The following is an 18175-nucleotide window of genomic DNA, read 5'->3' as shown; positions in this document are numbered from 1 at the left end:
CTCATTATATGAAACAGTATGTGTATATAAGCAGTCAGGATTATAGAGAAATAAGACGTTGAGTTGGAATCCTTTTGTGAAAGTTGAAGAGTCCAGGGCTGGGGTTGTAGCTCAGTGGTAGAGCACTTGCCTCCCATGTGTGAGACACTGGGTCCGATCCTCAGCACCACATAATAAATAAATAAATAAACGAAAGATATGTGCCCATCTACAAAAACATTAAAAAAAAAGAAAGTTGAAGAGTCCAAGTAAGACGATGTCTAACATAATATCTATCAATGTACCCATGCACACATGTGTAGGCTTGGTGAATTGCAAGAGTCATAAAGTTTCTCTATTTTATTGTTCTTGGTTAATAGAAATAGAACCACTTGAGTATAACCATGTTAAATAGTAATCTAAGGGTACCTTGATGCTCATGGCAGACACTCAGTCTAAGCATTTAATAACGAGGTCTTGAATAATGAGGTCTCCTTGGCTAACTCTGGGAGAGAGATGATCTTTTCCCATGTGTATGTCCTAATGTCCTCATCACCTGTAATGGGGTCCTCACAAGCTAACCAGCTTGTCCTATGCACTGGGGAGCCCAGATTACCTAAGGCAGGTGCTCTCATAGACATAGGTGATGATTAAAATATTGGACTTTGAGTGGCACTGTGGAAGGATCTCTGTGAAGTAAATAGAGAAATTTATAAAACTTGAACAAAAAAGTGACTAAGCTAAAAATGGAAGAAATACTATATGATAACATATAATACATATAAGTAATATGTATTATTTATTCTTGGCTAACCAGAAGATGTTTTCAGTTGGTTACTACAAAATAATAAAGTAATAAGATAGTTTAGGTCCAAGGAAAAGAAGGGTTTATAAACTAAGATGATAAAACTGATGCAAAAACCCTGAAAACTGACCTCAGATTCAGAGACCAAAAGTTATTCCTAAAGATGAAAGCAAAAGGTGACATGATTAGGTACAACACCAATAGGTTCCATTACATAAAAGATACTAGTTGCTCAGGAAAACATTTATTTCTTTTGTCCTTGAGTTGATACCTTGGAGGCATTGTGCGTGTGTGTGTGTGTGTGTGTGTATTAAAAAGGATCCATGAGCAGAATCCTCACCTACATTTTTATCCCAGTGTGGGTCAAACATGAGTCATTCTAGTGGAATAGCTTGAGCCCAGAAATAGGATAGGATGACTGCATAGACGACAACAAATCCTTTGTGAATTTCATTTTTTTTTTGATGGAAGGCATTGGATATTGTAAAATGTGAGAGATTTAAGCCCTGGCAAGAATCCAGTGGATATTTGAGCCATATTGCTGGTTAAGAACAAATGCATATATGACAATGGTTTGCTCAGTTGGTATCCATTTAGGAACATTGAAGGGTCAAAATAAGACCATGCCTAAACAAATGTCTACTCCACTACCTTAGGAGTAGTCAGTAAGAACTTGAGGTGGGGCAGAAATTTTCTTTAGCAAATGTTTGTAAGTTCCCTCTAATTTAAGTTGTGGGTGTTCCAAAGCAGTATGCTGTAGAATATGCCCAGAAATCCTTTCCTTTGGGGGACTGACCTATGCAGCTTTATTAAACACCATCATCCAAAATGGACTCTCAAGTATTAATGGCTTGATTTGCTATATAAAATTGTCATATCAATCAAATAACCATTGAAGGATATTTGACAAAAAGAATTTTTGTTTTCAAATGATTGACATTTTGGCATTTTTAAAAACCTCTTCAGAAGATAAAGTCTAAAGTTATTCACAGTTTGTTTATTAAGTTTTTTTTTTTTTTGTCTTTTGATAGTTACCAAGGTAAGGTTGCATGCCAAAATGCCTAGTATAAACCCTTGAGTACTCCTATTTACACAAAAGCAATACCCACCCAAGCTATCAAGGATTGGCATGGACAGGAAGAGTCTCCATACCAATCAGATCATAGTTTGCGGGGGCAGGTATGAGTCCATGAAGACGTCGCCTTGCCCACCCCATCACAGAAGCTGGGTTGACCTACTCCATGAGCCTTCTCCAGCCTGGTCTAACCAGAGAGAAAACATTAGCTGATTTCTCACCAGAATCAGACTAGGAATACAAATCAGTAGGGAAGTTACTAAGAATAAAAATTCAAGCTACACGAATGAGAAAAATTGGTGTATTAAATAACAAAATGAACGGTTTCAAGTGAAGGAAAATTAGAAAACCAAAAACAACAACAACAACAAAATTAAACATTATAGAAGAAGAGTAAGACTAAGAAAATGAGATGTGTAAGGGCAGATGCTGGGCGGCCTGTTTTCATCCTACCCCCATCCCCCCACCCCATGAGACTTTGCACTTTTTCACACACCCAGAATAAATGGATCCAGTCGCCACACAGCAGCTTGTAATTCACATTTTACGAAGCATCCTGGTCGGAGTCAGAGAGGACGATCACAACCCACACACCAAGCCTTGCCCATTATCTCACCCAAGACATGTCCACTTCTTCCCCAAATCCCCACTTATTGTTTCTCCTTCCTTTTTTATTTTTTTTGCCTCTTTGTGAAAAATAACCTCACTTGTGTCTTGAAGAATTTGGCTCTTGAGTGGCCTGCACCTCCCACTCAGCAGAACACGTCCAGGGGTCCTGACACCTCTGGGGTTCCTCACATGTGTCCTTGAGACGGCCACCACGCTCTGGTTTCTGATCCCTGTGATCTGCTACCACACGCTCTTTTTTCCTGGGAAGAGAATTCTGCTGCTATGATATGGGGATGTTTTCTCATAATTTTACACAGGAAACAAATAAATAATACAGATGACAAGGAAGAGTAGAAAGTTTTTCAAAAATCTCAAAGTTTAAAACAGACCAGTAAAGTTTCAAAAAGAAACTTCAATTAAAACCACAATCATGTCCCGTGTGGTCGTGCGTGCCTGCAGTCCCAGCTGCTAGGGAGATGGAGGCAGGTGGCTCTCATGAGATCTTAAGACCAGAGGCCAGCTGTGGCAAGCATGAGACCCTGTCTCAAAAAAACCACCCCAGCCAACCCCAAACAAGGCCAAAAGCCATAATAAACAATTGAAAAAGTAAAAATGCCAAACCATAAAAAAGAAGCTACAATAATCAGAACAAAATATGCTAGAAAATGAGAGCTATAGATAAAAAAAAATGGTAGAATGAATATATCCATAGCATGAGGAATCACCATATCATAAAGTGCAGGGGAAAGTGCGTGGATGGGGGGTGGGGGGCTTCCCCTGCACTCCCACAGCTCCTGGAGGCAGGCACCCCTTCAGAAGTTCACCCACAGCTAGATCTGCTTCTGCTCTGATGGAGGGCTAGTGGATTCTCTTTTAAGATACAACTTCTAAGACACGCAGATGGCGTGCAGTCTTTTTTGCTGTGCTTGGAGAGACAACAAAACCAAAAAGCAAAACCCCAAACTCTCTTTTGTGTATTTTATCCTGTTTTCTCCAAAGGAAGCACAGGATCTTTCAGACCAAGCAAAATGTGTGCCTTAGGTTTGCAAAAGATAAAGAAATTCTGCCACCAACTGTGAAAAAAATGTCTCCTTATCAGAATGTGGGATGCTGTTTGACAAATCCCAAAGCCACAAGCCAGACATCAAGTCACAAGGGAAATCAGATTGCGATCTTTCTTCCCTTCCATCCAGGTTAATTTGTTCCTAAGAAAAGGTTAGCTTTGTGTGTTCATAGAAGTCTACCTTTTCGCTCCTTGCTTAGATACTTGGAGAAAAAACGCCTCTGCTTTCCTCGATTCTTCTTCGTGTCGGATCCTGCTCTTCTGGAGATCCTGGGGCAGGCCTCAGATTCCCACACTATCCAAGCCCACTTGCTGAATGTATTTGACAACATCAAAACGGTCAAGTTCCATGAGAAGGTTTGCCTTATCGACTCTCTGTCTTAAGCAGCTCTCTGATGCTGTGTTTACAAAGGATGGTCCATTTATTCTTGCCCGGTGATTAAAAAGAAACTTTGGGGCCAAATTTACCTTCAGAACAGTGTGTGGCTTCTTAATATCCAAGGTGCAGACTAGAAAGAAAAATAATAGTTTAATATGACCAGGAAAGCAGTGTGTGCAGCGCTCAGAATTTTACATGGCGAGGTAACTACCTAGAGAGCCAACAAGACAAAGACACTGATGGCTCATAATAAAGTGCTTTGACTAAGCAGAATTCTTGTAGGGATTTGATTATTTTAGTCAGGCTTCAGAAAGTTTTGATATGCTTTCTTAAAACTTTTTTTGTTTGTTTGTTTGTTTTACACTCCTAATGTGTTTGTAGAATCATGGAATTGTATGACCAAAGAGGTCATTCAACTTGAGGGACACTGATGCCAGAAGTGTCCTAATCTATCCTTCTAATCTATCCTTCTACCTAAAATTGTCTAGGAAAGGGAACTTCCCTTTTGACATTTAGTCAGTCCTCTGGTGTTTCATATAAATCCTTAGTAGCATTCCTTTATTCATCTTAGCACTTAATTTAATTTATTGCATAACTAACAGATGTCGTCCTTAACTATGGGAATACATCCACCCTAGGAACTTGTGCTCTGGCTGGAGTAGACAGAAAGTAACACACTGAGCCTACAGAGCGCAGTGAGCACTGTGGTAGAGTTACTTCACAGTCAGCAATTAAAAGTCAGTCACTGCGGTCAATCCCTCACTATGCCCCAGATGTGAGGCTGTTCCTGGGATTCTAAGGAAAAATGAACCATAATCAACATTAAAATGGTTTTATGCAATGTGACACTGAAGAGAAATTTGACAATTAAATTGTTGGTGATTTTGGACTTCCATTATTAGTATCGTGCTTTTATTAAGCATAAGGAGCAGGGGCATACCTGTCAGGGAGCCCTAACTGGGTGCATGGGGTGTCAGGGAAGGTGTCCTGCAGGAGAATATCCACTTGGACTGGTTTTATGAAGGTGAGTGGAACGTAGCCAGGTAGGTGAAGAAGAGAGCAGGGTGTGGTCAGGGGGAAGGGCACCTGGCGAGGACCTGGAGGTGTGCGTAGCCCAGGATGTCAGAGCGCTGGGGTGTGGGGGTGGATTAGGCCTCCATGGCTTGGGACAGCAGGAGTGTGCTCTCTGTTCTGGAGGGGAAAGTCAGAGTAAGATGGCGGCAGTGTTGGGTCCTCCTGGAAGTTCTGAAGGAGAGGTTTTCCACGTCTCTAACATGATTTCTCCTGGTGGTCAGCAATCCTTGGAGGTTTTGTTGTTGTTTGTTTGTTTTTAATTGTAGACAACACTTTATCACCTCAATGTCTGCTTTTGATTTCAGATATTCTTTCTGGGTGTTTTTGTGTCTAAATCGCCCTCTTCTTATAACTTTACTTATTACAACACCCTGATCCAGTATGACCTCCTCTTAACTACACCTGCAGAGACTCTTTTTAAACAATGCCCCATTCACAGGTACTGAGACTTACAACTTCAATGTTTTGGGCATACACTTCCACCCAGAAGAGGGAGCGATGGGCAAAGGAAGAAAGAGGAACAGGCTAGATTCCAAAGTCCAAGGGCCTTGCACTGTGCAATTCCATTTCATTCGAGTGTGACAGAAAGCCACAGGAAGCTTCTAAGTGGGGCAGTGACCTGAGCTGGGTTGCGCTGCAGTGTGGGAGGTGGAATGAGAGCAGCAGGGTGGAAAAGCAGAACAACTCTAGCAGAGCCCCACAGGAGAGGCAGAGGGGAGGGAAAGCAGGATGGACAGGAATGGTCAAGACCAGTGCTTCTTGTTGACCACGAGTGTGCACGTTGAAGGGAGCTAATCAGTCAGAACTGCTTCTTGATGTTTTGCTTAAGTCTTGCTGCTACAGCCCTAGAATTTCTCACTGTCTCCAGCTGTAGATTGCAGATAAGTTAGGCTTCCTCACTGGTTGATTAAAAGCCCACAGATCCTTAGCCTCTGTTCATAGCTCTTGCTTCTTAAGATTGCATTTCTTTTTTTTTTTTTTTTTCTTGTTCCTTCCATAAGGATTCTACAACCAGGGCAGATCCTGGTTTTATGGGTTCTAAATATTATAACATTACAAATACAGAATTATATTCAGAAATCCAGAAAGGGTCCATGTAAATGAGGAACCAGAATCTTACGATTCATTAGATACCTGGACCGTCATTGCTGTCTACAAGTGAAGAGGACTTCTTTAGTACATCCCTAAATCTGAGTGCAAATGGATGTTCTTTATATTTTTATTTTTTATTTTTTTAAAGTTTTAGATGGACACAATACCCTTATTTATTTATTCACTTGTTTTTTTATATGGTTCCGAGTGAATTAGGATTCCCCACGCCCCCGCCCTTACTGGCATTGAACCCAGAGGCATTTTATTAGTGAGCCACATCCCCTTTAATTTTTTTTTTTTTAATTTTAAGACAGGATCTTGCTAAGTTGTTTAGGGCCTTGCTAAGTTGTTAAGGCTAGCTTTGAACTTGTGATCCTCCTGCTTCAGCCTTTGGAGCCCCTGGCACCAAGTGTGATTTTCTTAGTGTCAGTGTTGTTCTCCAGCATTGCATGTTCAGAGGATGGAAGAGGACCATTGGAACCTGTGTCTTGGAACTCCAAATGCTCTGTTCTTCTCATTATGCTTCATGGAAACTGAAGTTCAAGACCTCAGAGGAGCTGGGGTTGATTAGAAACCGTTATGTGACAACAAGTCCCAGTAAAGAACATTGTGTTTGGCCCAGAATTGGAAACACTTTGTAATTACTTTCTGCTATTGATCATGTTGACCAGGTCACTTCTGATGTCAACTTGAGACTCTTACAGTGTGGAATTACAGGCTCTTAGGGAGCCCCGTTTCATTTGGGAAACTCAAGAGATTTTTTCACCACCACATTTGTTTTAAATATTTCTTTTAGACAATAAGCTTACTCAGAGTATTAGCTATTTGGAATCAATTGAGGGTTCCTCTTTAGATTTCATGGCGAACTACTTTTATTGTTTTGAAAAAGACTTCACATCATGTTTTGTCTTATTTTTTATAATCTGTAGCTTAACTTTCTATGGGAAGGAAAACATGACAGGGAATGAAAGAAAAGGAAAAAATTATTTCTCATTTTTTTTTAAATGAATGTAACAGTCTCTTTCCTCTTCTAACATAGGTGTATGATCGGATTCTGTCCATCTCGTCCCGGGAGGGGGAGACCATCGAGTTGCACAGACCCGTGATGGCTGAGGGCAACGTGGAGGTGTGGCTCAATTCTCTCCTGGAGGAATCACAGTCTTCATTACACCTTGTGATTCGCCAGGCAGCTGCAAATATCCAAGAAGCAGGGTTCCAACTGATCGAATTTCTTTCTTCCTTCCCTGCTCAGGTCAGTGTTTTGAAATTGGAAGGCCTTTTTTTTTTTTCTCTTTTAACAAAATAGTCATCTTAAATCTTGGCTATTGGTTATTGTAAGCCTCACCAATGCATAACACTGAACCAATATTAAATTTTCATAAAGATTTATTAAGTCTAGATAAGCTTAAAGATTTTTCACTGCAAACGATTTGGCCACATAGAAGGTATAGACTTAAATATGTATTTTGGTTGTAGAGATACTGGACTTCCTTTAACTTAAAAGAGTTTTGTCTTTCCCTGCTGAACCTCAACATGTAACAATGTATATAAATCATAACAATATACTTAGTGGGCACTCAGCTAGAAAAATGAAAAATACATTTCAGCATTTAAATGCAGGAAACAAGCTAGGCGTGGAGGCGCATGCCTATAATTTCAGTGGCTCCAGAGGCTGAGACAGGAGGATCAAGAGTTCAAAGCCAGCCTCAGCAATAGTGAGGCATTAAGCAACTCAGTGAGACCCTGTCTCTAAATAAAATACAAAATAGGGCTGGGGATGTGGCTCAGTGGTTGAGTACCCCTGAGTTCATTCCCCAGTACCTCCCCACCACCAAAAAAAAAAAAAAAGAAAGAAAGAAAGAAAGAAAATACAGGAAACAATGTTTTCTTAGTCATTGTGATGAATAAAGAGTTCATGAGTATAAAAACAACACAGTGAATCCCACCACTACCTTTATCTATAAGAATAGTAATCTAATTAAAATAAGATATATTCCATGTTTGTATAATTGCATAAAAATGGATTCTGCTGTTATATATAACTAAAAAGAACCAATAAAATTTTTTTGTGAGCATCTACTATGTGTAAACACTGTGCTAGTTTGGTAAAGCAGATTTAAGACACATTCTTTACCTGCAAGTAACTTAAAATCTATCTAGGAAGAAATGTGATTTAATCATAAGTGGCTTAAAATTGTAAGAAGAAAATGATAGACATATGATGGTGCTATACATACTTAGTTACCCAGTAAACTATGTAAACAGCGTTTCCATGGGTTTTGAAACAAGCTGTCGATTTGATGTAATCAAAGCTTTACATTTGTATGCTAATCACAATTATTCATTATGCTGCAATTAATATTTAAATATGTAAATATTCCATATAAAGCCTTCTTTATTTCTAAAAGGTTGGATTATTAGGAATTCAAATGATATGGACACGGGATTCAGAAGAAGCCCTTAGAAATGCCAAGTTTGATAAAAAAATCATGCAGAAGACCAATCAGTCCTTCCTGGAGCTGCTAAACACACTGATAGACATCACTACGAAGGATCTGAGTTCATTGGAACGAGTGAAATATGAGACTTTGATTACTATTCATGTGCACCAGAGGGACATCTTTGACGACCTGGTAAACTCTTCATAACTGCTGTGGCATATACAAGAGAGCAAGCAGTAGGCACGCCTGTGTTTAGTTGCTGGAATTAGTTAGATTGAACTGAAGGAAAATGTTTGATTCAGGAGTCATCTTCTTGATCAGACCTTGTTTATCAGACTTTCTCTTCTGCCTTAAACTGAAATTTCCATCATTTTCTCATGATCTCTACTGTTATTGAGGCAACTAGACTTTCTCTTCAAATTCTTCATGTGATTATTTTAAATGCATCCTGAAAATCTTTATTGGTCTTGTGTTCCTTTTAGTTACTGATTGAAGATCACTGGTTTCTTGCTGCAGAAATTATGACTAATATTGCTAGTAGAGCTTTTGAGGGATTCTTTTAGGGCTTCTGATAGATCACATCCTTACTTAACAAGTTTTGGTACCTTTTATGTCATTGATGGCAACGTGGTCTTTCCTAACACAGCCTGTGACATTCAGGTGTCATGCAGATTTTTGCCTTTAAAAAGAAAACAGGATGGAGAAGGAGAATTCAGTGGCTATTAAAAATGGGAAATGTGAAAAAAAAAAGAAATTTGTCCTCTACCATAAAATACAACATTAGATAAGAGGCAAGAAGCTCTCTCTTACTTTCATAATCATTTTCTGAATTGTGTCTCAACCCCATTATGTAAAAAAGATTATGAAAGATTGGTCCTGATGGAATGGAAATAAAAGGCAGCACATTCAAGCTATTTTGTGCTAATCTCCTCTCCTAATAGTTAAGCGCACTGTTTGCCTCTCTGAGAAATAAAGGGCTCAGGGATAATTTTCGATTTCTTATTTGTCAAAGAAAAATGATTAAAGTGGCTTAAAATTTTGGTTGAAAAATCCAGACAAAAGCTTTGCCGGGCAATAACTTGTCATTTAGATGTTAGAAAATTTTGCCTGCTGCAAATTCCTAGGAAAAGTAATTAATGGATTAAAAAAAAAAACCCTCAATGTACTTTGACATAATCTTAAGAAATGCCTTTTTCCTAATGAGATTGTTTAGCTCTGCCTTTGTATGCCATTACATGTTTTTCACAGATTATAATTCATGGTTGGACTATGGTCTTGGACAATTAAGGGTGAAATTTAAGAAATGAATCTTATTATTAAACTATGTACTGTCATTTAAATCAGAGGGGCATGATTAGGGGTTCTCTTGAGTTTCCTAGTCTCATGTCTTCTGAGTTTTTATTTTTTGATGAATAAATGAGTGGGTTGGGTGATGACGTTGTCCATGGCTTTGAGCTACTTGGGTCGTCTGCGAGTTCCATTTCTTTTACTTTATGTTCTATGTAAATGCCGATGTGTATGTTTAATTAGTGATTCTCATCTCGGTTTTGACATACACCTTTTGAATTTCAGTGTCACATGCACGTCAAGAGCCCTACGGACTTCGAGTGGCTGAAACAGTGCAGATTTTATTTTAATGAAGATACTGACAAGATGATGATTCACATCACCGATGTGGCTTTCGTCTATCAGAATGAATTTTTAGGCTGCACTGACAGGCTTGTCATAACTCCACTCACGGACAGGTGATGGAAGAATCTTGGGATTCTGCAGCCTCCTCTCTCCGTTCCCAGGTTGCTCCAGAGACACTGGCTTCATGCCTCTTTAGGGTTTGTAGAATCTTTCCCACCAAAGCCCTTGAGGTTCAGCAGGTCTAGCTTTACACCTGTGTCTTCACATGGGATTTAGGTTGTGGCTGATAGAGACCTGATTCCCTTGCCTTCAGTCTTATGGAGCCAACGTGTAAATGTCCCTGTGGACAATTGGGCAAGAAAGGGAATTATGGCTGTGTGTCGCCCGTGCAAATCCCAGCAGGCCTTGAAGGCTCAGTTAGTAGTGGTGGGACCTGTTGTCCTTCCAGAGAGGCAATTAAGATGATTGGTTAGCAGGAAAGAAATTACGGATCAGCACAAATGAAAGCAGTGGGGAGGACACCAGCCGGGCGTGGGATGTTGTTGGTGCTGCCCTGCGTGTGTCCTTGGCTGGTCCTGTTGGCTGCAGCCTCCACTGCAGCCTCCCTAACTCTGTCTCCTTATCAGGAAGATGAACTAGGCTGGCTCCTGTGGCCCTTCTGGCACTAGTATTCAGTCCAGTGTGAATTCCCTGACATCCGCCACGTTGCATATTCTCTGTTAAGAGATGAACTCAATACTTATTGTGGCCATTTGACTGGCTTTAGTCTTCCCATATTGTATGTGTCTTAGTCAGCTGTTTCACTGCTGTGACCAAAAGACCTGACAAGAACAATCTTAAGGAGGAAACATTTGGGGCTCACGGTTTCAGAAGTCCAGTCCATAGACAGCCCCCTCCATTTCTCAGGGCTTGAGATGAGGCAGGACAACATGGCAGAGGGTGGCAGAGGGAAGCAGCTCAAGAATGACACCAGGAAGCAGATCTCTCTAAGACTAAGCTCAGCTCACCAAATATAAACCCCAAAGGCTCACCCCAATGCCCCACCTCCTCCAGCCTCACCCCACCTGCCCTCAGTTACAACTCAGTGAATCCCACCAGGTGATCAACTCACTGACTGGGTCAAGGCTCTCCTAACCCAACCATTTCACCTCTAAACCTTCTTGCCTTGTCTCTCACATGAACTTTTGGGGGACACTTTACATCTAAACCAAAACAAATGGTTCAACCATAACATCTAACAAAGTGTCACATCTTATACCATAAATGTATGCAATTATAATTGGTCTAGTAAAAAAAATAATTTAAAAATGTGGAGCACTCCCCAGTAGGAACTTACCTCGAACGACTTGTCAGTTAGCTCCTACCTCCTCTTTTTCATGTCCCACCTCTTCCTTCCTTTCCTCTCTTTCCTCTGAAGGCTGTGTTTGCCATTTTGTTGAGAAGACAGCTCTGCATGGGAGGAATAGATGTATTATAGGTAGGGAAGAGGGGAGGGAGGGAAAGGGAGGGGGCAGGGGGTTAGCAAGGATGGTGGAATGTGAGGGACATCATTATCCAAAGTGCATGTATGAAGACACGAATTGGATGCCAACCCACTTTATATACAAACAGAGATATGAAAAATTGTGGTATATATGTGTAATGAGAATTGTAATGCCCCCCCGCCCCCAAAGGCATCTCTGCTCGTGTCCCACAGTCTTACCGTGCACACTCCAGCAGGCACCTGTCCTGAGCTGTTGCTTTCTCTCCTGGTTCCCTGGATGGGTCCTCTGTGCTGCCCTCCAGAGTCAGCAGCACCTTCACTGACACCAGGGTCTCCTCTCTGGAGTGTCTTCAGTGTCCACTCATCAACACACACATGCTGCAGTTGCTTCTATAAAGAGACCCATCCTGCGTGGCCCCAACTTCCTTACCGTTTCTGTGCGCCAACAAAACCCTTCCAAAGCTCGATTTCCCTCCTCCTAGGTTGCCTGAAGTTACTGCACTCGGGCTCCCGGTGTTGACTTTCTTTTGCTACAGTCCCAACCCCTTAAGTTTATCAGCTTGAGCAACTCAAGTGCATTATGTGTACACATCCGCACACCAGGATTCTGATGCGGTGTCATGGGGCTGCATTTGGGTGTCAGCAGAGCTGTGTTCTTCCTGGAGGTTCTGGGAGGACAGTGTCCTGCTCTTCCAGGTTCTTGGTTGAACTCCTTTTTTGGTGGTTGTAGGACTAGATCCCCATGTTCTTACTGCTAGCAGAGGGTCATCAGGTTCTAAGAGCCACATTCCTTGACGTCCTTCCTCCGTCTTCAAAGCCAGGGTCCTTCATGCTTCCGTCCTCCTCTCCATCCATCCCAGGGCTGTGACCTGCTCTTCTGCATTCGTTTGTAAAGGGCTCATGAGAATAGAGTCCACCAGGTAATCCAGGATCATCTCCCCTCCTCAGGGTCCTGACATTGATGACATCTGCAAAGTCCCTTTAGCCACATAAGGGGACGTGTTTACGGGTTCCAGGGATGAGAGCATGGACGTCTTTGGGGACCAATATCCTGTCCTCTCACTTTCCACCACCACTTGGCTAATGCAGCTCTTGCGAGTCACCCACACCTTCAGGTCACCAAACGCGGTGGTCATGTCTGGATCTCGCCTTCTTGGCTCGGCGCTAGTGGCCGCCCAGCTGTCTGTCTCCTTCTGGAAGCACTTTCTTCACCCTCACCTGGCTCCTCCTGGTCTGGTTGTCTCTTCGTACCTGCCCCTTCTGGGTCCTCTTCCTCTCCTGGACCTCTCCCCACCTACACCCATTCCATAGATGATGTCACCTGGCTTTAAATGCCATCTAGATGTTGGCTTCCATCTCTGCATCCAGCCAGGGTTCTCCCTGAACTCCAGACACAGGCATCCCCCTGCCTCCGTGACAGGCAGGACATTTAACTTTAGCGTGTTTGGTCGTCCCACCAACACCCACTTTCTTGTCACCTCCTTCTCTTCTGTAAGTGGCCGTTCTATTTTATCACAGTGGTGGGGAAATGGGATGGTCAGAATAGTGGTCCCCTGAAAGGTGTCCATGTCCTAATCCCTGAAATCTGTGACTATGGTACCCTCCTGAAGCTGGACCCAAAACTCCTTGGATCTTTGGGTGCTAAATAAGTATTTTCTGAAAGAATTGATCACTTCTAAATTTGCATCTTTATGGTGAAGCATGTAAGTTATTCAGAAGAATGGAAAGTGGAAACTATGAGAGGAAAAACTGTTTTTTCTCAGCTGAGCTGATTAGTTTTTATCCTCCTGAAAGTTCGGGTCTTTCAGGTCTTAAAACTTGAGAACGTAAAAAGCAAAGCAAGTAAGTATAATTATATAAGGTAGAGATAATTCTAAAGTTTATTCATCCTGATTCCCCCGAAATACTCACTTGTTGATTCTCCTTAAACTCACTCAGTTATGTGAGAAGAGAGGCGTCATGGTGGCTGGCCACTGGGGTGCGTCTTAAGACCTGCTGCCTGTTTACAAAAAGAGAATCCTCTCTTTCCTCACTAAAGAGAATCCTCTCTAAAGCCAAGTGCTGGGGGGCACTGATGTTTGCCATTAGCCTGCTGCTGTGTCACCTGTGACAACCCAACCATGGGGGTATCTCCCTGGACTCCAAGCAGCTTGGTGCCAGTGCACAGTCCTGCTGGCCCCTCAGGGATCCAGTGGCCATCACGATGTGGTAACAGCACGCAGCACCTTACTCCAAATACTCACGGAGGTGTCAACACGGCCTTCCTTCCACACGCGGGAGAAGAGGACCAAGGGCAGAGGGAATCGAGGGGGGCGGTAAGGCATCTTACCTGCTCACTAAGAACCGCAGACGGGCTGACAGCACGGGTCTGTCCGTGACGTGACCTCACAGCGTCTGCGGCCTCTCCCTGTCTATTCCTGCTGCTGTGCAGGCTCGGGCCAAGCACCCACCCCGTCACTTCCTTCTCTTGGAATCTGTGTGCACTAGACGTAAGGCTGGGTAGTCTCCCTTATTCTTGAAGGAATTTGTTCCAAGACCCTCCGTGAAGCCTGAAATCACAGATAACATCAAGCACGTGTGTACTTTTTCCTAAACATAAATACTTACATGATAAAGTTTGACTTAACAAATTAGTCACTGTAGGAGATTAATAATGACAAAATGAAGTATATCAATATAGTGTAATAAAAGTTGTGCGCATTTCTCTTTTTCCATATATCTCAAGTGTCCACTTAGTATTACTGAACTGCAGCTGACCTCATGTAGCTGAACCTGCCGAAGATCAAACTGTGGATCCGGGGTTTGGGGAGACAGAGTAACATGTCAGTCATTATCATTTTTGCTGTGACGCCTGCTTTGTCCCTGCAAAGCCCACATCCTTTAGCCACTTTTCTTTTTGTTTCTCCTTAAGTTTGTCCTATTTCAAAGAGTTTATAACTAAACCAAGTTTTCTCAAAGAAGTGCCTTGTTGGTGCGCATGGCCTTGTGGTCGTAGGAAACGGTCCAGCATTTTAGGACCAATAGGCATCAAAATGACTTGCAGTTCACATGTGCTGTGGATGCTCAATACGAATGACAGTGACAAGTTCGGGTAAACCAAGTGTCGGTTCCCTGTCGTGGCCACATTCCCCATTGCTGAGGCAGAAGGAACCAGGTAGGAGTGGATGGCTGGACCAGCATAAGCTATTCGTTGGGAGAAAGTCCAGAGAGTACAAGGAGCCAGGGTGAGTCAAGTGGTCCGGGGTACAAGCGTGTACTAGGCCCTGCTCCTCACAGCACAGGGTTCGCTGTAGTCTAACGGGTAGGCGGGAAACTAGACCAGGGCTGTGAACAGGCCACCAAGGGAGACATTGTTGAAAACAGCTAAGAGGAAAAGATCAGAAAGGGAAGCAGAGAACCGAGGAAGCAAAGTTCACGTGCCCATGGCATGACCTGGGAGGAGACTCACGCTACTCACACGGGGATTCCTGACCGGTCCTTGCTGGCCACCGGTGGGTAGTGGGGGTGTGTGGGTAGAGTGGGACCGATGCTCACCGACAGCCGGGTCTCCTGGAAGCCTGCCCGCTGGCCATATCCAGGGGATGACTTCCTCTAACGTAGGACATGGCTACTTCTCTGGTTTATTTTGTAAGACCAGTGTTCGGGGGTGGGGGGGGGGTAAAGAGGGTTTGTAGGACATGGCAGAGAGCCGGCATTGAGGATGTATTTCTAGGCCTGAGGGGGCTTGGCTTGCAGCCCCGGGCTGTCCCACCCGGTAACCCCAAGTAGGTCACTCAGTCTCTGTGGGCCTCTTGCCTCATTTGTGGAGGGGAAAGAACCTTGCAGGGTTCTCCGGGGATTAAGCGAGACACTGTGTGTGAAGAACATGGCGTTGCTGTTTCATTACAGACGCAACATCCGAGTGAGAGCAGGTGTCCTCTGGATCCCTCAGCCAGGCTCTGGGTATTTTCAGGACTGAGCAGCTTCCTTGACTTTTCAGGGACCCCATTTCTAATAAGAGACGCCGGTGGCCTCCAGGCAGTGTCCCCTGTCTATCTCCACCCTGAGCTGGATCATTGTTCCTTTTCTTTGAAGTCATTTTCAAGTTCAAGTGAATCCTTGACAGTTTGACCAAGAGAAAACCGAGCGGCACCACTGGATGGACTCTGTCCTCCGACGACCCCAGGCGTTGCCAGGGGTCAAATAATCCAACAGCATGTTTTCAGGGTAAAGCTTTTCCTTCACAGGTGTTCTCCTAGTGACCCCCCCAGATCTGTCCTCTGTTAATCTTGTGGAGAATGACGGGGAGAGCGGTAGGTGTGGTGGATGCTCAGAGACGGCATCCAGATGTGACTCTTCCAACGGGCGATTTGAATCCCCTACACCAGCGCCACGGGGAATTCATCTATTCAGTGGTGCTCAGTCCATTTCATCGAATGCTACTCTATGTTCATTTTTAAAAAACAAATGTTATTGTGCGTATTTGAAGTTTACAACAAGATATAATAGAAACAATGTTGTACATTGCACAATGTAGTATTCAATGAGAATACAATCCTCATGTTGTACATTCTGGTCTTTAGAATTCATCTTACATATTATTCATTTTACATAACTGATAACTTTGTATTCTCTGACCTGCACATCCACATTTCCTAATCCTGCTCTGCCTCTGGTAGACACTGTTTTATTGTTTGTGTATTCTGTTCATCCCCCAGCCCTTGCTAGATTCCACCTATACGTGAGATCATGAGGTATTTACTAGCCTTTCTGTATCTGGATCACTTCACTTTACATAGTGTCCGTCAGATCTATCCCTGTTGTGGCAAATGGCAGGATTTTCTACTTTTTCATGGCTGAGTAATATTTCATTGTGTAAATATACCACAGTTTTAAAATCCATTTTCCATTGACATAGTTGGGCCATTTATGGCTATTGTGACAAGTACTTAAATGCACATGAGACTGTAGATATCTTCATGAGGTGATGATTTCATTTCCTTTGGGCATATACCCTCAGGAGGGATTGCTGGGTCATATAGTGTTTTATTTGTAAATTCTTTAGTAAACCTTGCTGTTTTCCATGTGGCTACACTGAGCTGCAGTCTCACCAGTGGTGTGTAAGGATTCCCTTTCTCCACATCCTCACCATCATCTGCTATTTCTTGTCTTTTTGGTGGTAGCCATCTCACAGGGTTTGGGGTGATACCATGTAGTGGTTTTAATTTGTCTTCCCCTGATGATTAATGATGCTAAGTGAATATTGTTCTTTAGATATGAATGGATTTCCAGGAAAAAGGTGCTAAATAACTTTTGGCAATTCTATCTACTTTAGCCTCATACTTGGAGATTCTTTTTAAAAAATTTTTATTGTTTCTCTTTAGTTCTACATAAAAGTAAAAATCATTTCAATATGATCGTACAAGCATGGAATATATCTTATTCTAGCTCTGACCCATGGTGGAATTTACTATGATGTGTTCACATAAGTATATAGGAAAATTATTTCAGATTCATTCCACTATCTTTCCTTATCCTATCTACCCTCCCTTCTCTTTATTCCCCTTGTCTAATCTATTGAATATCTATTTTTCTCCTTTACCCGCTTATTGTGGGTTAGCTTCCACATATCAGTGAAAGCATTCCACCTTCAGCTTGCTGGGATTGGCTTATTTCACTTTGCATAGTAGTCTCTAGTTCCATCCATTTACTGGCAAATGTCATAAAGTCATTCTTTATGGCTGTGTAATACTCCATTGTGTATATATAACATATTTCCACTGTCCATTCATCTGTTGAAGGTCATCTAGGTTGGATCCATAGCTTAGCTGTTGTGAATTGAGCAGCTATGAACATTGATGTGGCTGCATCACTGTAGTATGCTGATTTTAAATCTTTTGGATATAAAACAAGGAGTGGGATAGTTGGGTCAAATGGTGAGTCCATTCCTAGTTTTTGAGGAATCTACATGATACTTTAAGTATCATGGATCCTTAAAAAAAAATCAGCATTCTTGAAACTTCCTTAACCTTTTTAAGGGTTTTAAAACCTATTTGACCAGAGATTCCTCTTCATTTTCCCGGACACATCTTAACATCCGTGAGGACAAGTTCATTTCAGGATATGGTTTTGGGGCTGTTCTGTAGGGCCAAAGGCCCCGCCTCTGTCTTCACTCAGGTGTGTGTTCTCCTCTTCTGAGGGTTCTAGTGGTGTTCCACCCTGCAGGTGCTACATCACCTTGGCCCAAGCTCTGGGAATGAGCATGGGGGGAGCCCCGGCAGGACCCGCGGGGACAGGCAAGACAGAAACCACCAAGGACATGGGACGGTGCCTGGGGAAGTACGTCGTGGTTTTCAATTGCTCAGACCAGATGGACTTCCGAGGACTTGGACGCATATTTAAAGGTAACTTGATTAGAAATGTCAGCGAAGGTGAAATAGCTTAAGATTCATTTTTCAAGTCTGGCGATGTTGCTCAGTAGTAGGTGAGAATGTGTGAGGCTGGGATCCAGCCCCCAGATAAACAAACAAACAAACTCAACAACTTTCAACAACTGGCTTTGTA

The 18175-nt window shown here is 42.6% G+C and overlaps 1 protein-coding gene across 4 annotated transcripts in view; it reads left to right on the top strand.

Annotated features, from left to right (window-relative positions):
* The window catches only part of Dnah5 (dynein axonemal heavy chain 5), a 282316-nt gene that overhangs the window by 137817 nt on the left and 126324 nt on the right, over positions 1-18175 (top strand). For all 4 annotated transcript variants that reach the window (XM_048814008.1, XM_048814007.1, XM_048814009.1 and 1 more), the window contains 5 exons: positions 3732-3888; positions 7116-7328; positions 8485-8709; positions 10090-10262; positions 17837-18015. In XM_048814008.1, the coding sequence (XP_048669965.1) occupies positions 3732-3888; positions 7116-7328; positions 8485-8709; positions 10090-10262; positions 17837-18015 (947 nt within the window). The remainder of the gene's footprint in view (positions 1-3731; positions 3889-7115; positions 7329-8484; positions 8710-10089; positions 10263-17836; positions 18016-18175) is intronic.

This window comes from Marmota marmota, unplaced genomic scaffold (assembly GCF_001458135.2).
Source record: "Marmota marmota marmota unplaced genomic scaffold, marMar, whole genome shotgun sequence".
Taxonomy (NCBI): domain Eukaryota; kingdom Metazoa; phylum Chordata; class Mammalia; order Rodentia; family Sciuridae; genus Marmota; species Marmota marmota.
The sequence above is the reverse complement of the archived record's forward strand: the minus strand, read 5'-3'. Positions and strand labels throughout refer to the sequence as shown.